Source organism: Schistocerca cancellata, chromosome 1, assembly GCF_023864275.1.
Source record: "Schistocerca cancellata isolate TAMUIC-IGC-003103 chromosome 1, iqSchCanc2.1, whole genome shotgun sequence".
NCBI classification, from domain to species: Eukaryota; Metazoa; Arthropoda; class Insecta; order Orthoptera; family Acrididae; genus Schistocerca; species Schistocerca cancellata.
Genome location: NC_064626.1, coordinates 722014787 through 722033925, shown reverse-complemented (window position 1 = coordinate 722033925; position 19139 = coordinate 722014787). Strand labels below are relative to the sequence as shown.

At 38.9% G+C, this 19139-nt stretch overlaps 1 protein-coding gene across 4 annotated transcripts in view; it reads left to right on the top strand.

Moving 5' to 3' along the window:
• LOC126185077 (E3 ubiquitin-protein ligase RAD18-like) overlaps nucleotides 1-19139 on the top strand; it is a 110837-nt gene that overhangs the window by 77116 nt on the left and 14582 nt on the right. For all 4 annotated transcript variants that reach the window (XM_049927890.1, XM_049927882.1, XM_049927873.1 and 1 more), the window contains exon 6: nucleotides 8929-9052. In XM_049927890.1, coding sequence (XP_049783847.1) covers nucleotides 8929-9052 — 124 coding nt within the window. The remainder of the gene's footprint in view (nucleotides 1-8928; nucleotides 9053-19139) is intronic.

Genomic DNA, 19139 nt, shown 5'->3' with positions numbered 1-19139 from the left:
TATCATAGAATGATTCAACGAAGAACTGGACTTACTCACAGATTTCCTCACATGTGATGAAATGTCGATCTTCAAGTATGACCCCCAGAGTGGCTGAGCAGTTCTAGGCGATACAGGCTGGAGCCGTGCGACCGCTACGGTCGCAGGTTCGAATCCTGCCTCGGGCATGGATGTTTGTGATGTCCTTAGGTTTCAGTAGTTCTAAGTTCTAGGGGACTGATGACCTCAGAAGTTAAGTCCCATAGTGCTCAGAGCCATCAAGTATGACCCAGAAACTAAGTGGAATTGATGCTCTGGAAGACTCCCACGTTGCCAAGAATGGAACAAAAAGCAGGTCAAAACTGAAGATAATGCAGATCATTTTTTCGGTCTTGGGTGTTATGCCTGAAGGAGTGCCTAAGGATCAAACCATTAATCAAAAATACTACACAGAAGTTCTAATCAAGCTGAGTGAAAGCGTAAGGAAGAAGAAACAGGATTTATGGAAGAATAACAAGTCGATTTTGCATCAGGACACCACGTCAGCCCACAATGCTCTATCTGTGAAACAGATTTTAGCAGACAAGTGCATTCCTTTGCTCGAACATCATTATTCACCAAATCTAGCTCCCTGTGTCTTTCGTCTGTTCCCAAAAGTGAAAAGTGCATTGAAAGGAACACAAATTCAGTCTGTTGAAGAGGTAAAAGCAAAAAAGGCAGAAGTTTTGAAGTGGGTGATAAAGAATGACCTACAGCATTGCTTTTATACAGTGTAAGTCACTTATGCAGTGCTGTATAGATAGGGGAGGGGCGTTTGCTGATGAGGACAAAGTTTGTTACAACTTTGTTCACAATAAATCACATGTATGTCAACAGTCTCTTTATTCATTTACCACACCTCGTACAAGTGTTGTAACCAAATTCAGTCAGGTCGACCCTGTGATTTTGATGCTTCCAAAAAATATGTACTCAGCTTTGATACTTTTGTTTACAGTTCACTATTCAGTTCTCTTAAGACAGCACACGTGTCTGCAGTCCATTCTTGTGTCTTTGGAATGTCAACAATAGGAGTCATGCTTTCAGATTTGCATTGTGAAAATGTTATAAACACAGTAGATAATCCCTCTCACCTGTTTGTAGAGACATATTTGTGTACAGAGTGCGCTAGCAAGCTGACAAACGCATTCACAGCTATACCACTGTTGCAAAACATTACTGACATTTCAGCTGCAATGAAGAATTTGATCACTAAATTAATGAAATTATATTTTCTTGTCATTGTTGTTGTTGTTGTTGTTGTCTTCAGTCCTGAGACTGGTTTAATGCAGCTCTCCATGCTACACTATCCTGTGCAAGCTTCATCATCTCCCAGTACCTACTGCAGCCTACATCCTTCTGAATCTGCTTAGTGTATTCATCTCTTGGTCTCCCTCTACAATTTTTACCCTCCACGCTGCCCTCCAATGCTAAATATGTGATCCCTTGATGCCTCAGAACATGTCCTACCAACCGATCCCTTCTTCTGGTCAAGTTGTCCTACAAACTCGTCTTTTCCCCAATTCTATTCAGTACCTCCTCATTAGTTAGGTGATCTACCCATCTGATCTTCAGCATTCGTCTGTAGCACCACATTTCGAAAGCTTCTATTCTCTTCTTGTCTAAACTATTTATTGTCCACATTTCATTTCCATACATGGCTACACTCCATACAAATACTTTCAGAAACGACTTCCTGACGCTTAAATCCACACTCGATGTTAACAAATTTTTCTTCTTCAGAAACGCTTTTTCTTGCCATTGCCAGTCTACATTTTATATCCTCTCTACTTTGACCATCATCAGTTATTTTCCTCCCCAAATAGCAAAACTCCTTTACTACTTTAAGTGCCTCATTTCCTAATCTAATTCCTCAGCATCACCCGACTTAATTCGACTACATTCCATTATCCTCGTTTTGCTTTTGTTGATGTTCATCTTATACCCTCCTTACAAGACACTGTCCATTCCGTTCAACTGCTCTTCCAAGTCCTTTGCTGTCTCTGACAGAATTACAATGTCATCGGCGAACCTCAAAGTTTTTATTTCTTCTCCATGTATTTTAATACCTACTCCAAACTTTTCCTTTGTTTCCTTTATTGCTTTTTCAATATACAGATTGAATAACATCGGGGATAGGCTACAACCCTGTCTCACTCCCTTCCCAACCACTGCTTCCCTTTCATACCCCTCGACTTGTATGACTGCCATCTGCTTTCTGTACAAATTGTAAATAGCCTTTCGCTCCCTGTATTTTACCCCTGCCACCTTCAGAATTTGAAAGAGAGTATTCCAATCAACATTGTCAAAAGCTTTCTCTAAGTCTACAAATGCTAGAAACGTAAGTTTGCCTTTCCTTAATCTTTGTTCTAAGATAAGTCGTAGGGTCAGTATTGCCTCACGTGTTCCAACATTTCTACGGAATCCAAACTGATCTTCCCCGAGGTCGGCTTCTATTAGTTTTTCCATTCGTCTGTAAAGAATTCGCGTTAGTATTTTGCAGCTGTGACTTATTAAACTGATAGTTCGGTAATTTTCACATCTGTCAACACCTGCTTTCTTTGGGATTGGAATTACTATATTCTTCTTGAAGTCTGAGGGTATTTCGCCTGTCTCATACATCTTGCTCACCAGATGGTAGAGTTTTGTCAGGATGGCTCTCCCAAGGCTCTCAGTAGCTCTAATGGAAAGTTGTCTACTCCTGGGGCCTTGTTTCGACTCAGGTCTTTCAGTGCTCTGTCAAACTCTTCACGCAGTATTATATCTCCCATTTCATCTTCATCTACAGCCTCTTCCATTTCCATAATATTGTTCTCAAGTACATCGCCCCTGTATAGACTCTCTATATACTCCTTCCACCTTTCTGCTTTCCCTTCTTTGCTAAGAACTGGGTTTCCATCTGAGCTCTTGATATTCATACAAGTGGTTCTCTTTTCTCCAAAGGTCTCTTTAATTTTCCTGTAAGCAGTATCTATCTTACCCCTAGTGAGATAAGCCTCTACATCCTTACATTTGTCCTCTAGCCATGCCTGCTTAGCCATTTTGCCCTTCCTGTCGATCTCATTTTTGAGATGTTTGTGTTCGTTTTTGCCTGCTTCATTTACTGCATTTTTATATTTTCTCCTTTCATCAATTAAATTCAATATTTCTTCCGTTACCCAAGGGTTTCTACTTGCCCTCGTCTTTTTACCTATTTGATCCTCTGCTGCCTTTACTATTGCATCCCTCAAAGCTACCCATTCTTCTTCTACTGTATTTCTTTCCCCCATTCCTGTCAATTGTTCCCTTATGCTCTCCCTGAAACTCTGTACAACCTCTGGTTTAGTCAGTTTATCCAGGTCCCATCTCCTTAAATTCCCACCTTTTTGCAGTTTCTTCAGTTTTAATCTACAGCTCATAACCAATAGATTATGGTCAGAGTCCACATCTGCCCCTGGAAATGTCTTACAATTTAAAACCTGGTTCCTAAATCCCTGTCTTACTATTATATAATATATCTGATACCTTTTAGTATCTCCAGGGTTCTTCCATGTATACAACCTTCTTTCATGATTCTTGAACAAAGTGTTAGCTATGATTAAGTTATGTTCTGCGCAAAATTCTACCAGGCGGCTTCCTCTTTCATTTCTTAGCCCCAATTCATATTCACCTACTATGTTTCCTTCGGGAGTAGGAAACTCCCGAATTCCAGTCACCCATGACTACTAAATTTTCGTCTCCCTTCACTACCTGAATAATTTCTTTTATTTCATCATACATTTCTTCAATTTCTTCGTCATCTGCAGAGCTAGTTGGCATATAAACTTGTACTACTGTAGTAGGCATGCGCTTCGTGTCTATCTTGGCCACAATATTGCGTTCACTATGCTGTTGTAGTAGCTTACCCGTACTCCTATTTTTTTTATTCATTATTAAACCTACTCCTGCATTACCCCTATTTGATTTTGTATTTATAACCCTGTATTCACCTGACCAAAAGTCTTGTTCCTCCTGCCACCGAACTTCACTAATTCCCACCATATCTAACTTTAACCTATCCATTTCCCTTTTTAAATTTTCTAACCTACCTGCTCGATTAAGGGATCTGACATTCCACGCTCCGATCCGTAGAACGCCAGTTTTCTTTCTCCTGATAACAACGTCCTCTTGAGTAGTCCCCGCCCGGAGATCCGAATGGGGGACTATTTTACCTCCGGAATATTTTACCCAAGAGGACGCCATCATCACTTAATCATACAGTAAAGCTGCATGCCCTCGGGAAAAATTACGGCTGTAGTTTCCCCTTGCTTTCAGCCGTTTGCAGTACCAGAACAGCAAAGCCATTTTGGTTAGTGTTACAAGGCCAGATCAGTCAATCATCCAGACTGTTGCCCCTGCAACTACTGAAAAGGCTGCTGCCGCTCTTCAGGAACCACACGTTTGTCTGGCCTCTCAACAGATACCCCTCCGTTGTGGTTGCACCTACGGTACGGCTATCTGTATCGTTGAGGCACGCAAGCCTCCCCACCAACGGCAAGGTCCATGGTTCATGGTTCTTAAAGTACAGCAATAGCGCAGTATGATGGAGAGCAGTTATCACCGTCTGTTGCTAACTGGTGTGTAGGTGCCCAAGAGAGGAATAAATGTTATCGGCTGCTGGAAGTTAACGGAGGTAAATGCACAGAATGGTTGGAAACTGTGCAACTTCTTGTTGGATGTAGACTGAGCAGTAGTGTGTGCTACATAGGAGATTTTAATTTGTGGTTGATACTACAGGTCTTTGGATTTACTGCAATATGTGTTTATGTGTATGGAAGTTGTCAATTGCCTGGTAATGTAACACACATAATAACTGAAAGGTAGGACTACGCAAATCAAAGCATACCACGAATACATTTGGAGATGGATCCTAGATCAACCTATAAAACATCAAATGAATCTTCATGTTGAGATGGTTTGTAGTTGCACATAACATTGTCGTCCCAAGAAGCACCAAGTATTTGGAATTCTCTTAGTAGATCCCTGACTGATTTTATATGGACTGGTCCAGACAGTTAAAATTAGTATACAGCATTGTAATTGGTGATAAAATATAGCTGTATCTATTTGATTTAGAGAGAAATTGTAGTCATATGCCATGACCTCATGTGCCACTGTAATTGCATAGGAGATAACCAGCATGCTGCTAGAGATTAGCCAGTTCCAGCTGTGTTGTTGATAAATCAGTAGCCTCATTACAAAAATGGCATCTCTGAGATTGAGTTCAACATTGAGGAGGTGGCTTGTTGGGTTGAGGACCAGGTGAATCGAATGGGGGAGAACGTGTTGAGGTTCTGGAGGAATGTGGATAGGGTGTCCTCTCCTTGATCCAGATCACGAAGTTGTCATCAATTAATCTGAACCGGGTGAAGGGTTTTGGATTCTTTGTGGTTTGAAAGGATTCCTCAAGATGACCCACGAATAGATTGGCATAGGATGGTACCATGTAGATGCCCATTGCCATACCCGGATTTGTTTGTTGGTGATGCATTCAAAGGAGAAGTAATTGTGGGTGATGATATAGCTGGTCATAGTGACTAGGAAAGAGGTTGTAGGTTTGGAATCCAACAGGTGGTGGGAAAAGGAGTGTTCAATAGTGGTAGGGCCATCGGAATTAGAGATTTTGGTGTAAAGGGAGGTGGCATCAGTAATGATGAGCAGGGCAGGGCATTTCCTCCACTGACTCTCCACAGTTCCTGTTCTGTTACCACATGATGCCCTTTTGATTGGGTAGATTTCCTGAGTTTGTCATGCATTCCATTGATTTCGATTGTAGAAACTTTAAGAAATCTTTTATGCTTCACATCACACTAGGTGATTTTTTAATTGTTTCTAAAGACCCAATACAAAGTAAGCCACAAGAAAATAATCTTATTACTTTGATTTCTAAACATTTAGTCTGTTATAGATCAGATGAACACCATTTTATTGTGTATACATATCGCTGTTGAGAAATGTTGGGCTGTGTTATTTCCCAGTTTCATACCAATATGCAGGGTGAATGACCTAAAACTTGTACCGCAGATATTGTGGAGATAGTAAGAGCTATTGATGCATGGTTTTCACAGAATGGATTATAATCAGGGGCTTGTATTGTTAGTCAATAAACAGATTGTAAGAATACTTAGAAAGTGTATTTTTGTGCAAACATACTCTTTTTTTTTTAATGTTTGAATAATGCATATTGACATTAACAAACTAAAAGTAGGGTAAATTAGAATGCCAGTGGTGTTTGTTGCAGGATTCTTGTGTGAGTCATTTATGAGATATCATATTTTGAAAAGTTTACACACCGACACTTTTTTGTGCCATTCAACCTGTATAGTTGCTAGATACGATGTTGTAATGTTTGCTTACAGTGTGATTGTGTTTTCCTTGATTGTACTGCAGCGTTATAGCCAGTGTTTCACAGTCCAAGCAGTCGGCTTTAGGTGAATGATGGGTTTTACCGATGCAAAGAAAGCTGACATGCTTATGGTGTATGGAGAGTGTAGGAAGAATGCAGTTTGTTCTTATATGGTGTATGTGGCAAAATATCCCAATAGATGTCAACTATCTCGGCAGTTATTCGTCATCCTCTTCAACCAGTTATGTGAAAGTTTTAGTGCAACACCCAGACAGTGTAGCAGAAGGAAACAAGTGACAACGGGGGAGAGGGAAATTAATGTTCTTACTGCTGTTGCAGTGGTCTGCATGTTAGCTCCCGCACAATCGAACAAAGGAGGGGCATGAGTCAGGCAAATGTCCTACATGTTCGTCATTGACATTGGTTCCATCCCTACCACATCTCTTCCATCAAGAGCTGCATGGAAACAATTACGAGAATTGTGTTAACTTCTGTGCACGGGCATTGAGACAGGCTGCTCCAGATGTATCATGTATCTTTTTTAATGGTGAAGCCATATCTACCAATCAAGGCTAAGTAAACCTCTGAAACATGTACTATTGGCCTGTTGACAATCCCCATTGGCTCTGTGAGGTTGAAAGGTCAGCGTCCATGGAGTGTAAATGTGTGGTGTGGGATAGTGGACCATCAGCTCATAGGCTCATTTTCATTGATAGAACACTGAACTCGGCGAAGTATTGCAGCCTCCATGTATGCTAGTTGATGATCCTCCACAGTATGTCTTCACGAATTGTTGGATCCAACACAAAGGGCCTGTACCTTGGCCGGCCCATTCCCATGATTTGACACCTGTAGGCTTTTTTCTGTGGGAAAATGCTGAAAGACACCATCTACAATGGATGATGATATGCCCATGATTCTCATCACTTCAGCACATTTGCTGCATCCCACATCATTGACAGACTGCCTTATATCTGCTGTATATATGAATGTACACAGATCTGCCCCTGCAGTTCTTTCTATGTACCGTCTCTTCACTTATGGTTTTCAGCAATAACTCATCCCATAATATGTTCCCAACATTCTCTCTCTTCATTTCATTAACTTTTTATTAGGTATTGTTTCTTGTTGACTCGTTGGAGGTCATTGTCATTATCTTCTTAGTCAATCCGTCCGATGTTTTTCAGTCTTCATCTAGATCACATGTCAAAGCTTTTTAACAGTTTCATTGTTGCCTTACTCATTGTTCATTTTTTGCACCCATACAGAGTTGTGTTCCAAACATATCTTTCTATGATTTTTTTTCTGTACTCCTGCTTTATATTTGGTATGTTAATTGTTGTATCTTTTTATAGAAAGCCTTTACTGCAAAGCTTTTCTCATGTCTTCCATCTTCATCTACTTTTGAGATGGCAAAATCCATCCACCTCATAAAGAGGTTAACATTTAGGAATCCAGCATATCCACCTTCTGTGCACACTGTTAACTTTCTTTTTGTTTATATGTGTATTAGCTATCACCTAGCATATGTTGCATTTCATGAAGCATCTTGTGTTCATTTTTGGTGACTGCTGCTGTGTCATTAGCAAACCATTTCTTGCTAATTTTCTGACTATGATAAACATCTCTTTTTGATTCCTTCTTGTCTCTTTTATACATAGATTGAGTATTAATGATGACAATGAGCAACTCTGCCTACATTTTTTCCTAATTTTGGCAGTTTGTATCATTCCATCACTTCTGACAGTTACAGTTTGCCTCACACTAGGAAAGTGGATTACCCTTCTGTCCCAGCAGATGATGTCATACTGATTAAGAAAGGAAAATATTTTATTTCATTGTGCATTATCAGTAACCTTCTCCAAAACTACGTTTCATACAGATGATGTTCATGTTCATGGAAATATATGAACTGTGTAAAAAGTAAGTGCAGGAATTAACACCCGAATATAATTTGTCATCAAAACAAGTTGTAAAACTTGACAAATTGAACAACACAGATTCAGACTTTTAATACAGTAGGAAGGAAAGCTTTAGACCATGACAATAGTTTTGTTTGTCTTGCTGGCACAAAATTATTGTAACTATTAAATTTTTATTACATAAACAGTATTCACAGGAAAATTGTCTAGGGAAGTTTTCTGAAATGTTTATGTAATGGTTCAGTTTGCAAAGAGGTTACAACTTCTTGGAATGCTGTGAAGACTTAATTTATAAATGATTCAGAAGCTTTGCTTTAGTGATGGACTGATTAAGTTTGGGACAGTATTTTAATTCTGGACCTTTTTTATGTATAGAATTTAGAGGTATCTGTCAAAAATGTACTAATTTGTTGCTTTGTATTTGAAGAGGTTGTTTTAAATATCCAGCAGCACTTTTTTTCATATTAAATGTGCATAGACAGTGAGGTTCATGTATCTTGTACACTGATATCTTGTTGTGAACATATTTTTTGTTGTGTTAGTTTCAAATTGTTTATGTGTGATAAAATTCTTTATTAACAGTGTCTACTTAAGGGGTTTCTTTTCTTAAAAATACTTATGTTATAGGTTCATCCTGTTGTATAATACTGAGTGTGATTCACTGAAACCACGGCCAGTGGCAGATATCATAAGACAATTAGAACAAGAAGAACAGGAGGAAAAGAAAATACCAGCTCCACAAAAGATACTTGTAAGTTTCAACTTACTGTTTGGTGTTTTATCTTTTCTTTCTTTTTTTCATTTGGAGATTGAATTGTCAATGTCAAATTTAGCACTGTTATTAAATTCCTATGACAACTTCGAGCATTTTCCTGTTATATTGCATGACACACTTTTCCTTTAATGTTGTAGTTGTAGTAGCTCAACACTGACAAGATTGTCTTTGTTCATCACTATCACTTATTTGCATTAGGAGAAGTCATACACTCTGTACCTCCAAGTAATTTAAATATGGCAGGTTGTTCCTGTTTAAAATAATGTGTAGAAAACTAATACAAGTCCAGAAGTGCAAATATCAAGGAAATTCCGAAAGCCGTCATCTCCCTGGTGGGCCTGTATATGTATGTCCAAACTCTAAACCATACCCCGCCGATCCTGAAAGTTTTGAGACTGGGTTGAAGTAGAGAGGATCAGATGGTAGTGTCAGTGCTTCAGTTGTTCTGCATCAGGGGTGGTCACCCTTTTGAAGCTTGAGATCTACTACATGCAATTTAGTCCATTTATAAATCTGTTGACTTGAACATTCATAAAGGTTTAAGTACAAAACAACACTATAGTCAAAATTAACCGTTTTAATTACACAAAATACGTAAAAGGTAACTTTCTCACCATCAAATATTGTAAGCATACTAGTTAGTTTTCATGATATTATACATTTTAAAAGAATTAAAATATACACCATCATCAATATTGAAAAAAGTTAAATGAGATACTTGGCTTTGCATATCAATAGCAAGTTTATTATGGTCTGGCGAGTAATTTGTCAGAGTCAACCTTACATGGTTTGAAAGATGAGGATCAGTCAGTTTATTTCTACACTTAGATTTCACTATTTTCATAATTGAAAACGCTGTCTCTCATACATACGCCGATCCAAAAAAACTATAAAATATGTGCTACCTTTTTCAAAATGTTAGGATATGTTTTTCTATCTATATCCGAATCCCGCTCCAGCTACTGCCGGGTCTGGGTGCTGACGAGTCCTCTCCATTTGGCTCGGTCCTCCCACCACTTTTCTTCCTCCACTTGCTGCCAGGTCACACCTCTCCTTTCAACAGATATTCTCACTCCCATTTTCCACCGTGTTCTTGGGCGCCCTCTAGGTCGTTTCCCATCCATCTTTAGTTCTTCCATAATTTTGGGGAGTCTCTGCCCATGCATCCTCTTAACATGCCCATACCATCTTAATCTCTTTCTTTCAATTTCTTCTCTCATACTTTCTTGTTTGAGGTCCTTTCTAATCTCTACATTCCTTACTCTGTCCATTCTTGTTTTTCCCTTTACTGCTCTGAGAAATTTCATTTCCCCTGCTTGCAGTCTGCTCCAGTCCCTTTCTTTCATTGTCCATGTTTCTCCACCATAGGTGACAATAGGGAAGTAATAATTCTTATACATCAGGAGTTTTGCTCTTTCTGGAACTTCATTATTCCAAATCAGATGTTTTATTGTTTGGTAGAAATTGCCTCCCTTCTGTAACCTCCTATTAATTTCGTTAGTTATTCTTCCATCCCTAGATATTTCACTCCCTAAATAAGTGAAACTTTCTACCACTTTGAGGGGTTCTCCATTCAAGGTAATATTTCCATTGATTCCTTTCTCTCTTCCAAATACCATTACTTCACTCTTATCTTTATTTATTCTTAATCCATACCTTTTCATTATTTCCTTCCACGCATCAAGCTGTAACTGTACATCTACCTCTTTATCACCCCATATTACCATATCATCTGCAAAAATCATCTTTTTGTCTTTTTCTTTTACTATATCTTTAACTGCCCTATTCATTCCCTCCATCACAACATTGAAAAGCGCAGGAGATAGAATACTTCCTTGCTTAAGTCCTTGTCTTATTTCGAAGTATTCAGAGTTCCCCAATGGTGTTCTAATTCTACAATTGTGGTCTCTGTACATTGTCTTTATAACATTAATGTATCCATCTTCTATATCTATCTTCTTCAGTTCTTCCCAGAGTCTTTCCCTGTCAACTGAGTCATATGCCTTTTCTATGTCAATAAAAACCATTATCACCCTTTTGTTATACTCCCAACTTTTTTCCATCAGTTGACGGATAGAAAATATCAGGTCGATTGTGCTCCTTCCTTTCCTAAACCCATGCTGTTCTTCACTCAGCTCCTTTTCTATCTTTTCACTTATTCGATTTAGTAAAATTCTTTCAAAAATCTTGGCTGTATGACTCATGAGGGTTATTCCTCTGTAGTTTTTACAAAGTCTTTTATTGCCTTTCTTGAAGATGGGAACAATGTCTCCTGTTCTCCAGTCGCCAGGTATTTTACTATTTCTCCACACGCTTGATAGTACTCTATACAGCCACTGCATTCCCACTGGACCTGCTGCTCTTATCATGTCCACAGATACTTCATCAGGTCCTGGGGCTTTCCCCCCATTCATCTTCTTCACAGCTTTTTCCATTTCTTCCTGTGTAATTTGTCCTAATTCTGCTTCCCAACTTCTCTCAATTTCTCCATTATTTGTTGTTTCCTCATGTACCTGGTCCTCAGCGTTTAACAGCTTCTTAAAATGTTCTTTCCAGAGATCTTTTATATTCCCTGGATCTTCAATAATGGTACCGTCCTCTGTTTCCATCTTTACTGGTACTTCAGAAGCCTTCCTTTTATTTTTCATCATTTTATAGAACATTTTCTTATTGCTCTTCACATCTTCTTCAAGTTTTTTTGTAAACTCTTCCCATGCCTTTTTCTTTGCTGTTTCCACTATTTCTTTGCACTTCTTCTTTTCCTCTATATATCTTTTATGGTCTTCGTCATTTTTAGTTTTCCACCATTTTCTCCATGCTCCATTTTTTCTTCTAACTGCTTGGATTGTGGTATCATCCCACCAACTTGTCTGTCTTATTTTTTCCTTTCCAGATGTTCTGCCACATACTTTTTGTGCTGCTTCGACTAAAGTGTCTTTGAATAAACTCCATTCTTTTTCTACATCGCAGAAAACTTCTTTTGGAAATTTTTGTGTTATTAATTCTCTGTACTTCTCAGCACATTCACTCTCCTTCAATTTCCAATCCCGTATCCTTGTCACTTTCTTCTGTTTTCTATTTTTCACACACTGATTCATTTTCCATTGTCCCACCAGTAATCTATGGTCTCCATCAGCACTCACACTTGGAATTACCTTCACATTTGTTACTTTCTCTCCCCATTCCCTATCTACTAGAATATAATCAATTACACTCTTTGTTCTTCCATCCCAACTGTATCTGGTGATAACATGACTTTCTCTCTTCATAAACCAGCTGTTTGCTATTTTCATTCCATTTCTCTGGCACAAATCCAGGAGTCTTTCCCCTTCTTCATTTCTACCTCCATATCCAAAACATCCCAATACTTGCTCAAATCCCTTTCTGTCTTTGCCTACCTGTGCATTAAAATCTCCCATCACTATATTAGCACTCTCTATATGGTTTTCTAACACATTTTCAAAGTCCATCTTCTCTTCTTCGCTACATCCCACTTGAGGTGCATAAATCTGGATTACTTTTAGTGTTTCTTTTTGGAATCTCAGGTTTAAGATTATGATCCTGTCTGATATATATCTCACATTTTCAATACAGCTTTGTACATTCTTATTCACCATCACTGCCACACCATTTCTTCCAGACCTGTTATTCCCACTCCAGTACAGTTTTCCTCCTCCTCTCAAATTCTTCTCACCTTTTCCCTTCCACTTTGTTTCGCTTAATCCCAATATATCTAACTTCCTCTCTGTCAGTACATCTGTCATTTCTTCCATTTTTCCATTGAGGGTTAATATATTAAGGGTGCCAATATTTAGGTTATTTTTTAGTCCAGTTGGTTTCTTCTTCTTGTACTGATGAGTAACATCAGGTCTCCCGTCATTTGTACCAGTACTTGAAGAAGCAGTGGGGTCAAATCCTGAGTGGTTCGTTCCGAGGCTCGTCTGTGTTTTGAAAGCAATATATTAACACTTTCCTACTGGCTTGCTAGGCCTAACGCAAGGAAGGATTTTCTGTTGGGGTTGTCTCCCTTAGCCTTTGGAGTTTCTCCTCCACCACAAGGCAGTGGTTCCCTTCTCATTTAATCCCCAGAAAGGAGGGTTGCCTCATCTGCCAGCTACGCCGTTCCGAAGTCTTCCTTCTCCGCCGTCGCTGCCATTAAGGTCTTCACCCGTAACCCTGGGCATGGGTTCCGTGTTATACCCCACGGGATTGGGTCCCTGCCTGAACTCAGCCATCCTAGCACTCCGGCCTACTGAAGTGTAGGATGCCCACCCCCGCGACGTGGACGCGCCAGACAGGAATTACCCCAGTGGAGGATATGTTTTTACATCCACTAATTTCCAAAGGTTACCTTCATTGTATTCTGAGTTTAAGGAAATGTCATTTTGAAATCAAATTATTTCCTCTTCATGTTCACTTCCACTACAAGACGAAAGAGTACTCATTTTACTTGAAATATCTTCCCCTTCCACTTTTTGGAAAGGTTGAGCAGTGAAAGCTAGACCAAGTGCCTTTGCCCAGAAATCTGAAAATCAGTCTGAATACTATCTTCAGTGCTGTCAGGTTGGCTGTATACTTGCTTCTTGATCCAAATGTGCTTGTTGATCCAACAGGTCTGACTGTATTTGAGGAAAGTGTTCCATATTTAATTTCTGTAAATGAGCTGTCCACAGGTTTTTGTATGAAACACTTTGTAGAAGATATGAGAGTTTGTTTTTTTTCCCCATGAAGTTCATCGTTTAAATCATTCAGTTCAACTGTCATATAGTTGCACCAACAGCAGCTCAAACACACAGTTGTGAACAGACTTCTTCTCTTTCAGACATAAAAGATTTTGTTGCTGGCATACATCTACACAGCCACCAAATTTTGGTGTGTAACAGCATGTCTCTGTACAGTCTATCAAATTCTTCTAATAGCACTCTAAACTTTTGTTTTTCTTTAGTGATTGTGAGCAAACTGAATCCACAATTTTTGTGGCACTACTCCTAACATGTGCCATTTTCAAAATATGTCCGCAAAACACATGCTGATCCATGATAGAATGATGCTTAAAGAAAGGCGAGAAAGATTCGTTGTTTGCACACAAGGTAAAAAAAATTCTATGTGTTTGCCTACCATGGAAGGTGCTCCATCAGTAGTAACACAAAAATTGCTGAGCTGTCAAATCATATTCAGAAATGAAGGAACTGAATGCATTATAAAAGTCTTCTCCTCACATAGTGTCTTTCAAGGTCAAAATTGTAAGCAAGTCTTCTTTTGCATTGAAATCTGAAAATATCAGTCCTACAAAAATCATAACTTGAGGTGAACCTACTTCATCTACTGTCTCACCTAAGAGCAGTGAAGAAACCCAAGCAGGATTGCAAATTTGTCGTCATTTGACCTTTTATACTTTCCATCATTAATTCCACTTTTCTTGTTTTATCAGGCCTTGATAAAGGCATGGATGTGTGTGATGTCCTTAGGTTAGGTGGTGGTCTTCAGTCCAAAGACTGGTTTGATGCAGCTCTCCATGCTACTCTATCACTCTATCATGTGCAAGCCTCTTCATCTCCAAGTAACCACTGCAACCTACACCCTTCTGAATCTGCTTGCTGTGTTCATCTCTTGCTCTCCCTCTTTGATTTTTACCCCCCACCCATGCTTCCCTCAGTACTAAATTGGTGATACCTTGATGCCTCAGAATGTGTCCTACCAACCTATCCCTTCTTCTAATCAGGTTGTACCACAAATTTCTCTTCTCCCCAAATCTATTCAGTACCTCCTCATTAGTTATGCGATCTGCCTATCTAATCTTCAGCATTCTCCTGTAGCACCACATTTCAAATGCTTCTATTCTCTTCTTGTCTAAACTGTTAATCATCCGTGTTTCACTTCCATATACGGCTACATTTCTTTCTTGCCATTGCCAGTCTACATTTTATATCCTCCCTACTCTGACCATCAACAGTTATTTTGCTTCCCAAATACCAAAACTCATCTGATACTTTAAGCATCTCATTTACTAATGTAATTTCCTCAACAACACCTGATTTACTTAGAATACACTCCATTATGCTCGTTTTGCTTTTGTTGATGTTCATCTTATATCCTCCTTTCAAGACATTGTCCATTCCGTTCAACTGCTCTTCCAAGTCCTTTGCTGTCACTGACAGTATTACAATGTCATTGGTAAACCTCAAAGTTCTATTTCTTCTCCATGGACTTAAATTCCTAATCCAAATTTTTCTATTGTTTCCTTTACTGCGTTCTCAGTATACAGATTGAATAACGTCGGGGACAGGCTACAACTCTGTTTCAATCCCTTCTCAAGCACTGCTTCCTTTTCACGTCCCTTGACTCTTACAACTGCCATCTGGTTTCTGTACAAGTTGTATTTTACTGCTGCCACCGTTAGAACTTGAAAGAGAGTTTTGCAGTCAACATTGTCATTGTCAAAAGCTTTCTTTTAGTCTACAAATGATATAAATGTAGGTTTGCCTTTCCTTAACCTATCTTCTATGAAAAGTCATAGGGTCAGTATTGCTTCGCGTGTTCCTACATTTCTCCAAATTCCAAACTGATCTTCCTTGAGGTCGGGTTCTACCAGTTTTTCCATTCTTCTGTGAAGGATTTGTGTTAGTATTTGGCAGCTGTGACATATTAAACTGATAGTTTGGTAATTTTCACACTTGTCAGCCCCTGCTTTCTTTGGAATTGGAATTATTATATTCTTCTTGAAGGCTGAAGGTATTTCCTTGTCCCATACATCTTGCTCGTCAAATGAAGAGTTTTGTCGTGGCTGGCTCACTCAAGGCTACCAGTAGTTCTAATAGAATGTTGTCTAGTCCCAGGGCTTCATTTCAACTTAGGTCTTTAAGTGCCCTGTCAAATTCTAGATGCAGTATCATGTCTCCCATTCCATCTCCATCTTCATCTATGTCCACTTCCATTACCATAATATTGCCCTCAAGTACATCTCCCTTGTGTGGACCTTCTACATACTCCTTCCACCTTTCTGCTCTCCCTTCTTTGCTTAAGACTGGTTTTCCATCTGAGCTCATGATATTCACACAGGTGGTTCTCTTTTCTTCAAAGGTCTCTTTAATTGCCTGTAGACAGTATCTATCTTACCTCCTTGTGATATATGCTTCTACACCCTTACAATTGTCTTCTAGCCATCCCTGCTTAGCCATTTTGCAGTTCCTGTTGATCTCATTTTTGAGACATTTGTATTCCTTTTTGTGTGCTTCATTTACTGCATTTTTATATTTTCATCTTTCAACAGTTAAATTCAATATCTCTCTACCCATTGTTCTTCTACTGTATTCTTTTTCCCGTTCTTGTCAGCCGTTCCCTCTGAAAATCTCTAGAACTTCTGGTTCTTTCAGTTTATCCAAGTCCCAGCTCCTTAAATTCCTACCTTTTTGCAGTTTCTTCAGTTTTAATCTACAGTTCGTAACAGTTAAATTGTGGTCAGAGTCCACATCTGATCTGGAAATGTCTTACAATTTAAAACCTGGTTCCGAAATCTCTGTCTTACCATTATATAATCAGTCTGAAACCTTCCGGACATCCAGGTCTCTTCCACATACAAGAGCAAGTGTGAGCTATGATTAAATTATGCTCTGTGCAAAATTCCACCAGGCGGCTTTCTCTTTCATTCCTTTCTCAGAGTCCATATTCACCTACTACTTTTTCTTCTCTTCCTTTTCCTACTATTGAATTCCAGTCCCCCCATGACCATTAAATTTTCGTCTCCCTTCACTGTCTGAATAATTTCTTTTATGTCATCATATATTCCCTCTATCTCCTCCTCATCTGCTAAGCTGGTTGGCATACAAACTTGTAATACAGTGGTGGGTGTGGAATCCATGTGTATATTGGTTACTATAATGCATTCTCTAAGCTATTCGTAGTAGCGTATCCACGTCCCTTTTTTTTTATTCATTATTAAACCCACTCCTGCATTACACCTATTTGATTTTGTATTTGTAACCCTGTGTTAACTTGACCAGAAGTCCTGTTCCTCCTGCCACCAAACTTCACTAATTCCCACTGCATCTAGCTTTAACCTACCCATTTCCATTTTTAAATTTTCTAACTGGTCCAGGGATCTGACATTCCATGTTCCAGTCTGTAGAATGCCAGTTTTGTTTCTCCTGGTAATGACATCCTCATGAGTAATCCCCGTCTGGAGATCTGAATGGAGGACTATTTTACCTCCAGAATATTTTACCCAAGAGGATGTCATCATCATTTAACCATACAGTAGAGCTGCATGCCCTCAGGAAAAATTACGGCTGTAGTTTCCCCTTGTTTTCAGCCGTTCACAGTACCAGCACAGGTACAAGGCCAGATCAGTTAATCATCCAGACATCCCCTGCAACTACTGGAAAGGCTGATGCCCCTCTCCAGGAACCACACATTTGTCTGGCCTCACAACATATACCCCTCCATTGTGGTTGCACCTACAGTGCAGATATTTGCATTGCTGAGGCAAGCAAACCTTCCCACCAACGGCAAGGTCCATGTTTCGAGGGGGTGAGAGGGAGGGGGGTATTAGCACGTGGCTATTTCCTCCAGAAACATAAGCAGAGGTCTCTGTCCTCAAGACTGAGCCATTCACATACAACACAGTGCATTAGTATAGATCTCCTAAAGACTTTTTATCTCTGGTAGGGCTGGCATTAGGGTAGGACGGACTGTGCCACCATCTCTGGTGGCAGGTTTTTCGGGTGGCAGAATCATAAATTTTAATATGGTTCCAAAAGGATGAATTAAACAAGATAATGAAAGTTTTGTGTAAGTGAAGAAGTCTGAGAATAATCTGTAAATACAAATCAGACACAAAATTTGTAGTGTTTTACTGGTAACTGTCTATGGTATTGTGAAAAGAAATCACTGGAGTTGGTCACCGTGGTTGCATCTCTCAAAATAGCAAAGGTTGCTAGTTGGTGGCAATGTTGTCAACTCAGTTCTACAGTGCACATACACAATGATTGAAACATACCTATGGAACCTTAAAAGCCCATAGAAAAGTGAAAAACTTAATAATCTATATTACTATATAAAGATAAGTCACTGTTTAATGCTGTTCGGAAAAACCTCAAAAAGTGCTTCACTGATTTACTCTATATCATTTAACCATACTCTAATAAATACTTACGTGGATGTTGACAACATATTTCTTAGTATAATTTATGTGGTATATGAATATGTAATATGAAAAGGCTGCATGCAGAGTCACCATTTGGATGGGAGGGGGGGGGGTGAATGTTGTGGTGCTCAGTTTATATTTGAGCAAGAGGTGAAAAGTTTTATGCTTAGACGGGACCAGCGACCACTTGCCATAGCCATTCGAACATCTGTCTTACTGCAGCTGAGTTACAGTATGCTAAGCAAGGTTTGAATGACAAATCAGAGCTGCCGCCCAGGCAAGTTGTATAAAACAATTAATTCCTTTTGCAAACGATTTGAACTGGGCTGACATTAATGCTCAGCTAATGGTATCATTTGCAGGTGCATAATTTTTATTTTTTAGAAACATGCAAAAAACATGTTTTATGGGAACTTTTGACACACACCACTTATATACATTAGACTTGTATGAATCAGTTCAAACTTTGCACAATGGTAGGCAAATGGATAAAGTCGAAACAGTTTGTTTTTTCTTTTATAAAATCAGAGCTGTCCATTGTTAATGTACGACTGTTTAAAGTTGAGCTAAATGTAGCATGTAACATGTTAATTGAGTTACGTGTTAATTGAGTAGCATGTTAATTGACTTAACAGAAATGGTTTAAAGTAAATCAAATAAATAAATAAAAAAAAACACATTCTTGTGATAAAACTGAAAACTCACTTTCAAAAATCTAGTTTCATTCGGATTTTACATGCAAAAAAAAAAAAAAAAAAAAAAAAACACATTTTTTGTGAGTCTTTTATGTATGCCCCTTCTGTCTGTCAAACTTATGTGAATCGTTTCAAATTTTGTAAAAAGGAATACAAATACATGTAATTAATGGTTGACCTGTTATTTTTTGAAAGCTTTATTTGTTGCCACTAAATAAGCAACAAG